Below are 17494 nucleotides of genomic sequence, written 5' to 3' on the forward strand. Positions count from 1 at the left end.
TGGACTGGGGTCTGCGCTGGGATGGAGCAGAGGGACTGGCAGGGCCGAGGCCAAGGCCTGCTTGGGTGGTGGGTGAGGGTAGGGAGGGAGCGGGGCTGAGTGGGCCCCTCAAGCCTGCGGGCAGAGGTTTCTTTGGGAGGCAGCCATCTACCACCACTGAAGGCATTGTCCCTCATCTGGTGGTGACAATGTCAGACTGCAAGGACAGGCAGCCTGCTCTGGCAAGAGGAGAGGCTGGGCCCCTGGCCCGTTCCCGCTCCCTTCCCCGGGACCCTCCTGACGTCTGCCTCCCAGCACACCAGACTGGGGCGTGATGGACAGTGACAGTGGGAAGCTGTGCAGGCGACAAAGGCCATCGAGGTGGGAGAGACGGCCGCACTCGCAGGACCCCAGGCTGCAGCCCACCCCTGGGCTGGGGGCACCCTTCATGCTCTTAGGTTTGGTTTTTTACAAGATTGATTTATTAACTATGATACATATCACATAAGGCCTTTCAGTTTTTTACACCATTCCCATTGAGACAAGTACAATACTTTGTAGCAAATACATGATTTTAAAAAACAAAACCAAACAAAAACACCTCGGTCAGAGATGCCTCAGCCTTGTTGAGGGCTGGCCATGCACTAATCAGGCTGGAGCCTCACACCCCACGACTGTTAAAAGAAAAGCCTGGAAATTAAGCAACACTCCTAACACCAACTAGAGCGGTCCTGGTTAAAGCCCCTAAAATACGAGAAATAATTGTTATACTTTCTTTACATACAGTTTCCACTTTGCTGCAAAACAGAATTTTGGGCACACGGCCAGACTACTAACACATTTCAATACCATTAATGTTTGTTTTTCTCAGGAAACTCAAAATATTTGTTAATTCAACATATATAAAGGTCATTTAACATGTGAAAATACAAGTACCAGAAAAATAAGCCGGCAGCAGCACTATTCCAAATTTTTCAAACAGTTTTATTCCCATACATTTCCAAGACATTTCCTTTTTTTAAAAAAAATGTACACAGGGAACATGATTTTTTTTAAATGCAAACAATAACTTACGCCCTGTCTCAACTACATGGATAGCAAGTGGCATCGCTGCTGTCAGGAGGGGCACAGGGAAACGGGCTGCCAGGTGTTGGGGCCGCCCTGCACCCATCCCCAGGGTCCTCGAGTGACGAGGTCACCTTCTCCCTAGGTGCAGACGCACGGTCAAGCCCGCCTGTCGAGGAGCGCTGCTCCTGCTTCCCCTGCCACGCTGTGATCTGCACAGCCCACAGCCCCAAGCAGGTCTACTCTTTGGGGGAGCAGACCTGGCCCCCCACCTGCACAGTAAGCGTTCTGCTCACAGGACAGGAAGCAGCACAAGCAGAAATCACATTTGGTGACAATATGCTGCAGCTAGCCAGCCCACTGCCATATTTTGGGAGTTGAGGCCAGGGTGCCTAGTGGCCTAGGACCATCTATCAAGGGGACACTGGCTTCCACGGAACCCAGTCCCACAGACAAGCAGCTGAAGCTTAGTCTGGGGAGGGCGGGCTCTGTTCCAAAACCTTCCGGCCAGCAAGCTGCTCCTACAAGTGATGTCACCCTCAAATGCAGTGGCAAAGGCAAATTCTGCCAGAAGCCTTATAAGCAGGGAAAACCAAGGGGGAGGGGCAGGCTCCCTTCACACTCCTCCTTAAAATGTCAAGGGATGGGAAGGGCAGGCGACGCAGAGTGAGTGCAGACGCCCAACAGTGACACAAGTCAGGAGTTCCAATGTTCCCAGGCCTCCAGCCTGCCCGGGTCTCTGTGCAGGGCAACCCTGGGGTACTGCAGAGTGATGCCATCAGGCTATGCCCACCAAGAACAGCCAGGGGCGGCAGCTGGCCTGCTCTCCTGCTTTTGGCAAGAGCACTGGCTGCCACCCGGATCCGAATGATGTGCAGCCCACCCAGGGACCAGGCGAGAACGTTCTAGAGCTTATGGTCCTGGACAGGGGAGGGGTGGCAGGGTTCTGTGCAAGGCCAGCGTGTCCTAGTGAAGCCCTAGGTGCTCTCCCTTTCAGATCTGATTGCTGTCCTGACTGCCACCACTGCCATGCCCGACGGAGTGTCCTTGATCCCCTGGGTCCTGGGAAGAAGGACTTGAAGGCTGAGGAGTCAGGGCAAGGGGAACCTGTAGCTCCCTGCACGCTCAGGCTCTCCTGGGACGCAGGCGTCAGTGCCCACTGCCCAACTCTGGTGCCCTGGGGGCAGTGGGCAGGAGGCCCCAGCCTGGCTTCTGGTACTTCTGCAAGGGTTAGGGTGCAAGGCAGCGCCTCCCACAGCCACCCTCCTGTCCCCACAGAGCATAGCAGCAGAACTTGTGGAAATGGCTGGCCAGTGTGGGAATTGGTTGCCTTTACCCTTGGTACAAACAAGGGACTCCACCAACATGGTTTCCCTGCAGCCCCAACTCCTTGAAAAGCCAACTGGGAGAGCAAGATGTAGATAAAGTAGAGGGGTAAATGAAGCCTCTTCCCCATCTGCCTAGGGCTCAGGGCTGTGGGGACTGGAGGGCTAGAGGACAGACCACCAGCCTCAACCGAATCCAGCAGCACTACCCCTCCAGCCACCCAGACCTACAGCTCCAGGTGTTACAGACCCACTAGAGGGGAGGAAACCAGCACCCAGCATCCACACACAACGCGTCTGTACCTTGGGTTTGGTTTTATGTTCTTAGGTAATATAATGGGCTGGGGTGTAGCGCAGCGGCCTGACACAAGGCCCTGGGTTAACCCCCAGCACTGTAAAAGGAAAAAAAAAAAAAAAAAAAGTAAAGTCACAAAACTCTTGGGGGTAATTTAGTGTTTCTAAGCACCTTATTTTGCCATCAAGAACTCGACAGCTGGTTTACCCAAAGGACCTAGTGGGCACAGTGCCCGCCTCTACCAGCAGGTGGCAGCATTGCTCACCTGGAGGCCTCTCCTGCAGTGCAGTGCGGTGCGGGTGCCCTGTGATGGGGAGGCCCTGGGAACCTACCATGCAAAAGCTGTTTCTAAAGTGCAATGACAAGTGAGGAGCCTCTCTGCCCCTCCCCTACACCCAGGGCTGCGGAGGCCGTGATGCCACCATGAAAATGAAAACTTGGGGGATAGGGTAGTGGCCTTTCCAGTAGAGGTAGGGGGTGGAAATGGCTCTTGGGGCGGGTGGAAAGACCTGGCAGGGCCAGGGTGGTGATGACAGGAAGGCAAAATGCCTGTGTCTTGAGCTGTGTGCTCTTGTGAGGGCCCCAGCAGACAACCCTGCCTGCCCACATCCCAGACACGCCTGCTGGTGTCATTCCACTTTAACACCAAACGCACCAACCCAGGCCCCAGGTGCCCACCTCACCCCATGTGCACAAGTAGTGTTTCCTTAGCAGTGTAGTGTGTTGGCAGCTGGGCCAGGCTGGTCCCACCTGCAGCTCTCCCACCAGGGGATGCAACCTTCTTGGGGAGAGGGGATCTGCTGAAAGGACCTAAGTGGGACCCAAAAGGCTCACAGGCCTCTGCTCCAGACATCCTTATTTTGCTCTGAGCCTTCGGGGCCACCTCCATCTGTCCACCTGCCCGCAGAGGTGGAAGACAGTGGAATCTCGAGGTCTGCGGTTTCTTCCTCCTGCGGTTGACTCGTGGGCGGAGCCTTCACCCTCTTCCAGTGTTCCTACAGGTGTGTCCAGAAGCCTGTGAAGCGGGGATCTGGGGATGGAGAAGTCACACTCTCTTCGGTCCAGGCACAAAGCTATCCTCCCCTGGTTCTCATCCGCTGGGCAGATGCCCCCATATGTACCTTGGGTTGGCAGAACTGGGACCTACATGTTCCTGAGGACCCCCAGGGCAGGTATGTGTGGGCAGACAATGAAGGTGGGAAGAGACAAAAGGGGTGTCAGCCCTGCCCGGGGCAGGCCTGCATTCAGAACGTCCTCCCCTGGCAGAGGCCAGGGTTCTGGCCCAGTAATGGGGTCTGCACAAGCAGGGAGACACCCTGAGGCTGGTGTGCACAGCTGGGCGAGGTGGTCCAGGGAGCAGCGGAAGAGCACTTGGGGCTGCTGCCTGACTAGGTCAGTCATCAAAGTGGTCCGAGTCGAAGGGCAGGGCCCCACTGCTGCTGCTGGGCTTGGGTGCCTGACAGCCTAGCTTGTAGAGGACACGAGCTGGTCCCCGAGCTGAGGTCTTGAGAATTGACAGGGAAGAGGGGCACTTGGCTTTGGCCCCTGCCCCAGTAGCTGTGGTTGTGTTCAAGGCTGAGTGCCATGCTGTTTAAGAGAAGACCAGTTCCCCGTTGCCCCAGGCCCTGATGGCTCACAACGTGTGTTCGGCTTGAAGCTGGGAGGGGAGCAGTGGCTGCATGGGGGACTGTGGGGTGGGTGGTGGTGACTGGGGGGGTGATGGCTGACTGGTGACAGGCGTGGAGGTGAGGAAGGGGACGGTGGCAGCCACAGCCGAGGGGGAGCTGGGCACGGCACCTGGGGGCTCGCTGATGGGGCGGTTGTAGAAGAAGAAGGGGCACTGCTGGATGAAGAGCTCGATGATTGTCTGGTAGGTGCGTGTGGCCGTGAGCGCGTCCATGGTGCTGAAGTCGGGCCTCATCAAGGTGGGCCAGAAGCAGATGGAGAGGTTCTCGCTGGTCATGAGGTTCACCTTGTTGTTGTGGCTGACTCTGCAGGTGACACCAAACCCACAGTCAGAGTGACCCACTGTCACTGGGCCCAACCACTGAGAACCCGGGACTGCCTTGGCTTTCCGTGCCTGCTCCTCTTGCTCCAGGGGCTCCTGTGGCGAGCATGGAAGGCTGCCACAGGCGAGGAAGAGTGAAAGCCCTGGCCCACAGGCACCTTCCAAACCCTGGGGGGTGGATAGAACCCTCAGGGACCAACTCACCAGACAACCAAGTGGGTGATGGTGCTCTGGCTGTGCAGAGAGATCTCTGTGGTCCCAAGCCAGAGCTCCATAACATACCAACAAACCTATTCTTGTATGTGAACGCATCTGGGGACAGTTAGACAGCCTTCCTGACTGCAGCGGCCACACTCCCTCCACTGGGGTCTGCTCTTCTTGTGGCGCAGCCCTTCTGAACAGCGTCCTGTCACACACCAGCTGGGAAATTCGGAAGCTGGAGATGGACTCTGGGAGGTTTCTAGGGGCAGATCTCTTGGGGTACCAGTGTGCACCAGAGAACCTTCCCTCCTGCTAGTTAAGAGGAGGTGGATGCCCTCAAGTCCAGTCAAAGCCAAGGGCACAGTCTGGTGTGGGGCCCGACTCTGTCCAGGAGAAGCCCACATGCCATGCACCTGGTGGGAGGGGAAAGGACACTCAGGCCAGTGACTATCAAGGCCCTTCCCCTCCCACCAGCTGGGGCCATGTGGGCTTCTCCTGGACAGAGTCAGCTATTCCTGTGGGGGAGGCTAAACAGCAGCATGGCAGGCTGGGGCCCGACCTTTCAGCCAGGATGAGGATGTAGGCCTTGTTCTACTGTTAACTAACCTGGCTGTCCATCTCCCCACTTTTTTTTTTGGTACCAGGAATAGAAACCCAGAGGCACTTAACCACTGAGCCACATCCCCAGCCCTTTTTCATATTTTATCTAGATATAGGGTCTCACTGAGCTGCTTAGGGTCTTGCTAAGTTGCTGGGCTGACTCTGAACTCACAATCCTCCTGCCCAATCTCCGGAGCTGCTAGGATTACAGGCATGTACCTGGCTGTTTATTTTTTGAGATAGGGCTGGCCTAGAACTTGCTATCTATCCTCCTACCTCAGCCTTCCACTGGTGTGACAGGTGTGTGCCACGGGGCCTAGGTGGCTGTCAATTTTTCAGAGGGAGAAAAAAAAAAAAAGCCAGAAAGTCCTGCAACCTACTTGTTTAGGTGAGAGATGACGTATTTGAAGACTTCATGGTTTTCCTTTGGGAATTTCTTTAATACCTCCTTAAGGGCGTGTAATTTCTGCTCCCGGTCGTTGATCTCTGAGGAAAGAAAATCAAAGACTTTCATGGCCAAGGCTGGTGGGTGTTCAGTGGCTCAAGGCAGAGCTAGGGAAGTGATGGAAGTTGTGGGCTGGCGGCACATCAGGGCACACTGTGCAGCGGGCCTTCTCTGAGGGCACCTGGGGCTGTCACAAGGCCTGCCTGAGCCCCAGGGCCAGGCCCACCTGTGTCCCAGCCCCCTGCTGAAGGGCAGTATTATGTGCCTGGGGCTTCCTGGCCCCCACCACCCAAGAAGCAACCATCCAGAGACTCTACCATAAAGAACACCATTCTTTTGCTCCTCTGGTTGCCCTTGGAGACAGGCACCCTGATGCAGAAAGGCTGCTCGCTTCCTGACCAGACGAGCGCTGCGACCCACCCACGCCAACAGGCTGTCTACGAAGGGAATCTGTCACAAGACCAGGTCTCTGTCCTCCCTGGAGACACAGAATGCCTCTATCCACTGCCCTGCTGGAGGAGCGGATGGCAGCAGTGGGGAGCTTCATGCAGCTCAGAGCGACTCTGTACCCTCCTCCCCCACTGCCACCACACTCTGCCCATTGTGCAGCCCTCACGTCCTGGACAGGAAAAACAAGCAGCCCTAGAAGAAGCGCAGAGTTCACTTCAGGCCTGGTGCAGTTGGCCCCACAACCCTGAGGAGGGCACTGTTCGGCCCCATTTCAAGATGAGGAACCTGGAGCCCAGAGAGCTTACAGGACAGGGAATCAAAGCCTGACCAACTGGCTGCAGAGTCTGAGCTGTGACCACGGGGCTCCCTGGTGTCCTGGCTCTCCTCCCTGAAGGGGCCTGCTCCACCTTGGCTGGTGAGGCTTCATTTCTCTGTAACATTTATCTGAAGTTCCCACCTCAATGACAGACTCTACAGACTGAGATTTAAAATTCTTTACTGTTATGTTTCAATAAAGCCTGTAACAAACAAACAAACAAACAAGCAGGGACAGAGGAAGCACTTGCACAACTCCAGGTTTCATTTGATAAAATAATCACGCCCCTTCCAGATGCCAGTGCGCACAGGTCTCTCTGTAGGTGCCTGCACGACACAAACACAGCTGTGTTTGTTTTAATCAAGCACTTATGGCACCTTCACAGAAGAGCTGAGTCAGGAAGTGGGGCTGGCCAGGCCACCATGTGGATACCCCCTGTCCTTCCTCCCCAGGGAGCAGCAAGGATGGGTGTTTCCCTTCTTTGTTCCTTGGGGTGATTATGGAGCCTGCTCTGATAACTCCGGTGACCTGTGATGGTGGTGATGGAAGCCCAGCCCCCTCAGCAGCACTTCAGCCAGGAACCTGAGAAGGGCCCTGATAGTCACTAGCCTGTGTGTCCTTTCCCCTCCCACCAGTTGCATGGCAAGACCCTGGCAGAGGCTCTCAGGGAGTGGGATCACTGCAGGCTCAGACCAGCAGCCTCTTCACATAGAAAAGACACCAGTGGCCTCTCGCTTGGGACAGTGCGGGAACCTGCTGCAGAATTCCCAGCAGCTCTCCCTGCAGCCCTCATCAATGCCTCAGTGGAAGGTGAAGCTGGGCTACACCCGTGGTGGTCCAGAAGACTGCTCAAGTGGTCATAAAAGCCACAACACTGGTGCCAGGGCAGCTGAGCATTGTACCAGGCTCCTCTCCCAGGTCAGCCATCTGTTCTGGGTTCCCTGTCGTGCCTCTGCTGTCATTAATTCCATCAAAAAGGAAAGTGATGGGGGCCCCACATGAGCAGGCCTCCTGTAGATAGCAAGAAAGCTCACTGTGGGGTCGGCTGAGCCAAGACATGTCTGGGGCATAGAGTAGGCAACTGAAAGTAGCTGAGACTCCAAGAACTCATGAGGAAGAACAAAGGACAGGAGAGGCCACCAGGGACCTTAGAGACATCTCTCACAATAAAGAGAAACCAGCTCTCAAGATGATACAAAACTGGCAACGTCTCTAAATTGGTGGCATGGATCCAATCTCAATGTCCCTGCTTGGCTGCTTGCTGTGTTTGGCACCCTGGTCACCAATTGAGCTGTAAGCTTAGATCTGTTCCTGCTGACTCAGTACCTGGAGCTGATAGTCTCAGAACACCTTGTACACCTGCATCAGGAGAAAAGGAAAAGGCCTGGATCAAGGTCATAGGCCTAGTGATACATATAACACAGGAGGTGTGCAACTCCCCTTCTGCCAGGTGGTAGACCCCAGGGCCAGGCTGTCCTGTGGGCATGATCTTATGACATGCTGTTCAGTGTCTCCTGCCCCTCCCCACTGAGGCAGGGACTGCATAATGTCTGTCTACTGCCATCTGTCCCTGAAAATACCCAGCCTGGTGCATATGTGTATCTGTGAAATTAATCAGCCTGTGCTCGGCAGTGAGGAGCACCATGCCCCTAAGCATCTATCTGGAGAGACAAGAGAAAGGTAAGGTCCCAGAATCAGCAGTGTCACAAGGCAGTATAGGAACGAGAGCCCCAAAGGTGGCAGGACCTGTCTGCTTGTGACCTTGACAGTGAGTGGTTTGTTATCTCTTGCCTCACCTGTCAAATAGGAAGGGTAAACATAATAAGCCAGTACTCTGAGCCACTTCCCTTTGACAATCTGATGAAAGCTACTGGCCTTCCTCCTAGACTGAGACAGACTGATTTTATGAGCAGGTTTTGAGGGCTGAGGACCTTGGAACTGCAGGTCCTTAGCTCAGACACTCTGGCCTGAGATGGAGTCAGCTCTAGGACCCCTGCCAACACAAATGCCCTAAGACAAGGTTTACTGGGACTGGATGGACTAGAGGGAGCCTGAATGAGGAGGGGGTATTGTGAGGAGAAAAGGACAAGACTGAGGACACCTATGTTCTTGGCAGGTGACACATGAGAGGACAAGAGATGGCAATATAAAGCTGCCTTCTCTGCCTCCTGGAATCCTGTTCCTACCTGAAACCACAGTTCAGAAGATACCTCTGCCGTGTGGCCGCCCCCCGCACAGTGTTCGGCGTACTCTATCGAGCTCAGCTCGATTCATTCTGTCTGTAGGGACCTTCAGTGGGTCTCCAGGGAGGGCATGGATTAAAGAGCCTGCCAGTCAGTAGCAGTATGACTCTGAGCCTTAAGCCAAGGAGCATCACCTCTGATAGCCTTAGTGTCCTCCTCTGTGAAATGGGAGATATAATACCATCTGCCTCAAATGCTAAGGGCTATCAGGCCTGGCAGCCAGGTCAGGCATACCGCAAGCACACCGCATCTTCTGTGAGCTCTGGCTGAAGTTCATTTCTAAATCTCCCACATACCACCTCGACCATGGTAGAAGATAACTGGTGAATAATCACAAAAATCTTCACTTTGTGGGCACATTTTCAACAATGTTCAAAAGTTCTGGCATTAACAGACCAATTGTACAGTGACCCTGATCTCTGTTGTGATGGGATCTGAAACCAGGTCCACCTGAACACAGGCACAGCTGCTCTGAGGCATTAAGTGGAAAGAGCTGGTCAAGTTGATGTTGCCATGGAAACCCAGCCATTCTGGAAATAGCTACTTTGGGGCAGGGCAATTTTGTTCCTTACTGTTCCTTGACACTAACTTTTGCTCTGCCTGATACCTCTGGCTCAGTAACAACTACCACCAACATACAGAGCCCCACTTTCTCTCAATTGCTTTGGCTGCGAGAGGGATCCACTCCTCCCCTACCCCTTCTTCCAGGTTCAAGACAACGGAGGAACCAGCTGACTGGTGTGGGGCACAGGAAACTCACAATGGGAGAGGAAGCTGCGAGCCTCCACCCTTTTCCAGGCAGCTGCAGAAGCAGCAGTAGCCTCCTCCCGGCAGTAGCACTGGAGGTGCTTAGGAAGGGCCAGTGATTCCCTATCAACCCCCTCTTCTCCTGCCCCTCCCCAGACAAGAAGGTGCTATGCCAGCAGTTCACCAGGAAACAATAGCATTCTGTTGGGTGTCAGGATCTGATCCGCCTCTAGATGGCGCCAAGTCAAGACAAATGCAGAGAGGAATCCTGGCTTCCAGAAGGCTGTGTGCTCCTCCTCTAACTTCCACTCAGAGATAAGCTTAGGTTGAAGGAGAGCTGGCTCTATAGAGTTCTTTAAAAAAATTATTATTTTAATTATATATTTTTTGCAACAGGATCTGGCTGTTGCCCAGGTTGGCCTCAAACTTGCAATCCTCAGCCTCAGCCTCCCAAATTACTAGAATGGCTACCTTGCCCAGCTCAGAGAGAGATTTCCTATACCTTTCACCCCTGGGCCAGCCAGGAACCTGCTGGAGAAGGACTAACTTCCCTGAGAAACCCTGTCTCCTGTCTTCACCAGGCAACCCTCTGAGAGTCCCATAAGAAGTATGTGCTGCCTGCTCCCTGGTGGGCTGCAAGACAGTTAGGAGCTGTGACTACTCCAGAGGATGGAGTGGGGGCAGAACAAGGCCAATGTGGCACCCAGGCTGTAGAAACAAACACTACAAGAAATGCAGGCCATGGAAAAGTGGCACAGGGCCGCATAGCATAGCAGCCTCTGCAGGCTGGGAAGGGACTTTCTTAGCACCTGCTTTTTTTTTTTTTTTTTTTTTTTTGTACTGGGGATTTAACCCAGAGGCCCTTTACCACGGAGCTACCTCCCCAGCCCTTTTTTTATTTTTTGAGACAGGGTTTTGCTAAGTTGCTGAAGTTGGCCTTGAACTTTCAATTCTCTGACCTCAGCTTCTGGAGTCATTGAGATTACAGGAGTTTGCCACTGTGCCTGGATCAGTACCTGCTTCCTTTAGAAGAGTCCAGGACACAGGACTCAGAGCTACGTTATCTACAACCTCTAAGAGTTCTTTCTGCTCATGTCACCAGTCTTGTGAGTAAACTTGTTCAAAAGTCCCTTGGGCAGTGACAAGATTAGACTCATGTCCAGACCTTGAGAAGCGTGCCTTTCCTCTTCCCACCCTGTCACTGACAGCTGGAAAAGATACTGCACTTTCTGCAGCTGCCCAGCAATGCTGCTTCTGGGTCTTGGTCCGCTGAAGGGGCAAAGTAGGAAGATTGCCTTTGGCTAAAAAAGAGAGTTAAGTGCCAGGTGGTGGGAAGCTCTGAGGTCAGGGCCCCTCCATGGCACTGCACAAAGCCCAGGCAAAGTGGGCTGGTGAGAAGTCCCCACCTTGTGGACAGACAGTTCCACAGAAAGGCAGGCCAAGGCAGCAACAGATGACAGGGCAGGCAAGACGGTACCCAGAGACTGCTATGAAAACCAGAGGGGCTCTGGGCATAGTGGCACATGCCTGGAATCCCATAAACTCAGGAGGTTGAGGCAGGAAAACAGAAAATTCAAGTCCAGGCTTCACAACTCAATGAGACTCCGTCTCAAAAAATAAAGGGCTAGGGAGTGTAGCTCAGTGGTAGAGCACCCCCGAGTTCAATCCCCACATACCATGAAACACAAAGCCAACCAACCAAACAAAAACACAGGTGCTCGTGTGCTACAGTGCTAAGTGAGGCTCTGGCCAGGGCCACTGAAGGTGACCCTTTTCCTCTAAAAGGGTCTTCCTAAGAGGCTGTATGGCTCCAGACCATGTTAACTTTGTGACCTGAGAGGCAGGAGAAGAGGAACAAAGGGGAAAGGAAATCAAGACAGGGCTTTTTTTCACATCCTTGCCTCCAGGTATCTCCACATCTCACTTCACCAGCCGTAGGGGCAGGAATAGCAGGACCAAACTAAGGCACAGGTAGGGTTAAGTCGGCCACAAGCAAAGGAGCAGGGATTCAGTGCAAGTCAAATAACAAAACCATGCACTTAACAGTTTTGGGGGAATCTGCAGCTCTCTTGGTACAACACTCACATGAGCACCTATGGTTTACAGAAGAGGGGACCAATCTGAGGTCCCTCTAGTGGTATCTTTCCTTTCCTTCTGTCCTTCAAAACTCAGCTCCAAGAACCAGAGTGTCCATTCTGAAGGCAGGACCGTCCCTACAGCGCTGCTCCCTGCACTCTACCCATAGGGTCTGCGTGGCCTAGCCCCAGGGCCACACGTGGTGCAGTACTCACTGTGCGCCTCCACCAAGTCGATCTGCATATTGTAGGGGACCAGGGGGTCTGGCAGTTCTGAGAAGAAGCTCTTCATGGCGCCTGCCACAGTGTTCACCGTGAAGTCTTTCTCTGCCAGGTCCAGATTGTGGTCTGAAAGGAAGTCAGACAGTGAGGCTAGGCAGAAGCAACAGGGAGACTGAAGGTTTGGGAGAGGCTAGAGAAGCTTGAGGTCTTGGGGATTCTGCCCAGGGCTCGCCAGGAGTCTGGGCAGGGATTAGGGTTAGCACAGACTGGGAAGGAGGCGACATCCATGGGTCCTGCTGAAAAAGAGCCCGAGGTCCACGGGCATATGAGAGCCAACGCCTCTTTCCCAGGTTGCTGGGCTGAACTCACCTCCACCCACTGGGAAGGGGAATCGCACTCCTGCACCCTGGTTTTCTGTGCCACTTTCCTCCCCTTGTCTAGCTGTGAAGTGGTGCTGTCTTTCCTCACTTCCCTCCCTCCCAGGATCAAAAGGGGCTCTGCTGAGAGGCTGGCTTGCTGCGAGAAGGCCGTCTCCTTCTCTGTCCTCTATGGGGGAGAGGTGAGTCCACATTTTTCTTCCTCTGGCTCCTGCCTTCTGTGGTACCACTGGCCGCTTCTCTCATTTTCCTTCTCTTGACATACTTCACTGCCTGCTTCTCTGCAGATACCATCTGCTGATGGATGTTGTGGTGACCATTCTGGGGAGCTGTCAGCTGTTCGGACTCATGCTGTACAGTTAGGCGCCACCCCCAGCCCTTTTTAATATTTTATTTAGAGACAGGGTCTCACTGAGCTGCTTAGGGCCTTGCTAAATTGCTGAGGCTGATTTTGAACTCCTGATCATCCCGCTCCAGCCTCCTGAGCCACTGGGATTACAGGTGTGCACTACCGTGCCTGGCACCACCACCTTTTCCAGTTAACAGTAGATTGAATGTTACCAACAGTGATCCCATGAGTCAGTGTCTCTACCTACCTAGTAGCTGTCAGGCTGTGTAAGTGTACTCTGTTATGTTTGCCCAATGACAAAATTGCCTAAGGATGCTTTTTTTAATTTTTTGGGTGGGGGTATCGGGGATTGAATAAGGGGCATTCACCACTGAGTCACATCCCTAGCTCTATTTTATATTTTATTAGAGACAGGGTCTCACTGAGTTGCTTATCACCTCAATAAATTGCTGGGGCTGGCTGTGAACTCGAAATCCTCTTGCATCCACCTCCTGAGCTAAGGATGCATTTTTCAGAAGCAATGGATGACTATACTAGTGTGTCCCAGGTCTCGCCAAGAGCTAGTATGACTCTTGAGAGTTCTACTTTGGGAGTCTGGGCCTAAGGCTCAGCTCATCCTAAAACATCTCTGCATTCTCTCACACAGGGCCTTTGTGAAGGCAGCTGTGGTTGAGGCTCACAGCCTCATCTCCACCTGCTGTGATCACCCTGCCCAGCCAAGGGAGGCAAGGCTCTCTCTTCAGGAGAAACAAGCAACCTGAACAGTGTCTGTGGATGGTGATGAGGGTGGCTAGTCTGGCTCAGCTGGGCAGGGGTGTGCTTTGGTTTGCTGACAGGTCTGGTCCCCATGGGATCTTTTTCTCGGTCCCTGAGCCAGTACTTCTTGGCTGGCTTTGGGTAGATGGGTGGCAGGAGTGTCTGGAGGCCCAGGCCCCACTGGCAGTCCAGCTGTGACTTACCTTGATCAAACTGTCTCTGCAGACTCTCCATCTCTGACTTGTTCCCACTGACCCGGTAGATGCCTTCAGTGCTCAGACCTGAGGAGACATGAACAAGCAGGGGTCTATGAGCATGTCAGGAGGAACAGGGTGAAGCATGTTTTTTTTCATTTGATTCTTCTTCTTCTTCTTTTTTTTTTTTTTTTTTTTTTTGTGGTGCTAGGGATTGAACCCAGGGCCTTGTGCATGTGAGGCAAGCACTCTACCAACTGAGCTATATCCCCAGCCCTCATTTGATTTTTCTACATGCTTCAACCCACGTGCCTCACATTTTTTTTTTCAGTTAAAAAATTTAAAATACTTGGCTAGCAGCAGTGGTGCACACCTGTAATTTCAGACACTTGGAGGCTGAAGCAGGAAGATCACAAGTTAAGAACAGCCTGGCCAACTTAATGAGACTCTGTCTCAAAATAAGAAAAAAAAAAAAAAAAAAAAAGAAAAAAAAAAAAAAAAAAAAAAAGCTGGGATAGAGCTCTGTGGTAAACAGTCCCTGGGTTCAATCCCCAATACTTCAATCAATTCATTAAGTAAAATATTTGTTTTTTTTTTTTGTAAAAATAGAATAGAAGTATATTTAAAATAACAGAAGTGGCTGAAGGCAATTTTTATTTATTTTTTATTTTTTATTTTTTAAAGAGAGAATGAGAGAGAGAGAGGGGGACAGAGAGAGAGAGATAGAATTTTAATTTTTATTTATTTTTTCTTAGTTCTTGGCGGACACAACATCTTTGTTGGTATGTGGTGCTGAGGATCGAACCCGGGCCGCACGCACGCCAGGCGAGCGCGCTACCGCTTGAGCCACATCCCCAGCCCCGGCAATTTTTATTTTGATGTATAGTCTTGAATTTTTCATTTTTAAAAATGAATATAATACTATATTTTAATCCACTGTTTTCACTTACAAAGTATACTGTGAACTTTTATTTTTTCAGTACTGAGAATTGAACCCAGGGGTGTGCTACTCACTGCTCAGTTATCTCCCCAGCCCTTCTAAGTTTTTATTTTGAGATGGCATCTTGCTATGTTACTGAAGGTCTCACTCAATTGCTCAAGGCTGGCCTCAAACTTTCAATCTTCCTGCCTCAGCCTCCTGAGTAGTTGGGATTACAGGTGTGTGACACTGCACCCTGTCTGTGAACTTACTTTTATCAATAAATGTTATACTTTTACAACAGGATCCTTAGGGGCTGGGAGTATGGGTCAGTGGTAGGGCACCTGCCTAGCATGCTCAAGGCCCTGGGTTTGAACCCTAACAATGCAAAAACAAAACACAAAACAAAAAGAATGCCATATAACATGATTCTGAAAATGCTGAAGTATAAGCTACACTCATGGCCCCCACAATTGTTTCTCGATGTGTAAGATTATAGAATCTTGGAAAGATATATTCCTTACTATGTGAATTTGCTATTTATGTTCTTGTTAATTTTCCTAATGAAATGCTTCTTATTTTGTACCAGCAAAAACTCTTTGAATACCAAGTAACTGTTTTTTTTTTTTTAATTATTGTTATTTGGGTTCTGGGGATTGAACCCAGGGATGCCCTGACACTGAGTCAGAGCTGCCCCCATTTTTTTTTTAATAGAGAGGAGAGAGAATTTTTTAATATTTATTTTTCAGTTTTCAGTGGACACAACATCTTTATTTTTATGTGGTGCTGAGAATCGAACTTAGCGCCCCGCGCATGCCAGGCGAGCGTGTTATAGCTTGAGCCACATCCCCAGCCCAACCCCAACTTTTTTTTTAATATTTGTTTTTTAGTTGTAGTTGAACATAGTATCTTTATTTTATTTATATGTGGTACTAAGGATTCAACCCAGGGCCTCGCACGTGCTAGGCGAGTACTCTACCTCTGACCCTCAACTCCAGCCCGAGAGCTGGCCCTTTTTATTTTGAGACAGAGTCTTGCTAAATTGATGAGATTCAACTTGAACTTGAACTCCTGAGTTGCTGGGATTACAGGTATGTGCTTCTATGCCTGGCTCTAATTTTGTTAAATTTTAAGTAGTATATAATTTAAAAAAAAATTTAAGTTTTTAAGATTAGTCTTTTTTGAGGGGGTTGGGTACTAGAGATTGAACCCAGGGGCACTCAACTACTGAGCCACATTCCCAGCCCTATTTTAAATTTTATTTAGAGACAGGGTCTCACTGAGTTGCTTAGCGACTCACTAAATTGCTGAGACTGGCTTTGAACTTGTAATCTTCTTGCCTCTGCCTCCCGAGCTGCTGGGATTACAGGCATGCACACTGCGCCTGGCCAAAATTAGTCTTTTTTTTTTTTTTTAATTTTATTTTTAAATATTGTTAAAAAAATTTTATTTTTGAGTTGTAGTTGGACACAATACCTTTATTTTATTTTTATGTGGTGCTGAGGATCGAACCCAGGGCCTCACACATTAGGCGAGCACTCTGCCACTGAGCCAAACCCCAGCCCAAATTAGTCATTTTTTGATGGTGTTTTCCACTTAGAATGGCTTTGCCTATTCTTATACCAGGCAGTCTGTTTTTTTCCTTCGTATATATATATATATTTTAATGTTTTAATTCTGTGTAACTGATCTGGTACACGCTGTAAGGAAGAAGTCAATAGTAAAAATCAATTACTTAAATGACACTGAATATAAAAATATTAAGTGAAAGATTCATCCCTAACCCCACTCTGCCCCCAGAGGACACACTGTTCAGCCTGGAGTGGATTCCGAGCATTCTCTACTGAGTCCATTCTCCCTGTCCAGGGAAGTAAAGTCTGCTGTTCATACTAAGGTCACAAATCTAAAGAAGAGCAACATCACTGTGAAAAACAAGGAAGAAACTCTAGGTCCCTTGTGAAGACCATGCTGGCTTGCTGAAAGGGCACCGATGGGAGGACCAGGTCCTGAAGTCAGTCAGGCTCCTGAGGGCCCAGTGTCTCGATGTCAGTTGCCACTATAATGATTGCCATCAGGTAAGATAAAAGTCTGGGTCCCAGACTGGCAGCAGGTGACCTCTGGAGGGCACTGGTGCAGAAGCTATTCTGGCTTTAACACTGCTAAGTGCAGACAGGCCTTTCATCTCAGAGAAAAGGGGGCTGATGGACGAGCTCCAAGGACACTCTGCCGTGTGAGTGCAGCACCCATCTACACAGGAGCAGCTGTGGCTGTGTTCTCCCAACCTGAGCAGGGCCTGTGCTGTGCTGTGTGCTGAGCAAAACACTCCTGCACCCGCCATTCGCTTGTTTACTCATGTGTCATGACGCCACTTAGTCCTCCACACCTCCTGGGAGGAGATACTGGCTGGGGAGAGAATACAGCTGAGAACAGCCCAAGTTCAGAAACAAGGGTGAAATCCTGGCCCCCAGGGAGGCTGACAGAGACCAGGGCTTCTGCCACACTCCTGTCTTCACACTGCTCCAGAAGCCAATTGGCTGAGGCGCATGCTGCCTCACTACACCCCATCAGGCTAGGGTCCAGGCCATAGTCTCCCCAAAAGTACCATACTTGAGCAAAAAAGCCCAGGGGCCCTGAGCATTCTGCATGGCTTTTGAGACAGTATGTTTCCTACTGTCAGCAGGACCCCATTTCCCATCCCTTGAATCTGTTATTTTACCATAGACTATTTCCTCAGTGGCTTTTTAAAACTACCCGCAGACGCATTTAAACTTCCTCCCCATTTCACATCTTAGGTTTACACAGAATTACCACATTCTGGGCCAGCCCCATCAGTAGCCTGAAGTTTTCACTCCTGCATTTGAAAACAAACAAAAACTATGTTCTAAGTTCTCTTCCCTTTCCCTGAATATCAACCCTCTCTAATTTGGG

General features: G+C 51.0%; 1 protein-coding gene across 4 annotated transcripts in view; it reads right to left on the reverse strand.

The window, feature by feature from the left end:
• Positions 1-430: 430 nt before the first annotated feature.
• ARHGAP35 (Rho GTPase activating protein 35) overlaps positions 431-17494 on the reverse strand; it is a 124478-nt gene continuing 107414 nt past the window's right edge. For all 4 annotated transcript variants that reach the window (XM_081275417.1, XM_081275418.1, XM_081275420.1 and 1 more), the window contains 4 exons: positions 13657-13734; positions 11966-12097; positions 5854-5959; positions 431-4655 (listed from right to left, as the gene is read on the reverse strand). In XM_081275417.1, the coding sequence (XP_081131543.1) occupies positions 4298-4655; positions 5854-5959; positions 11966-12097; positions 13657-13734 (674 nt within the window). In that variant the 3' untranslated portion in view covers positions 431-4297. The remainder of the gene's footprint in view (positions 4656-5853; positions 5960-11965; positions 12098-13656; positions 13735-17494) is intronic.

This window comes from Spermophilus citellus (genome assembly GCF_964194105.1).
Source record: "Spermophilus citellus genome assembly, chromosome: 18".
NCBI classification, from domain to species: domain Eukaryota; kingdom Metazoa; phylum Chordata; class Mammalia; order Rodentia; family Sciuridae; genus Spermophilus; species Spermophilus citellus.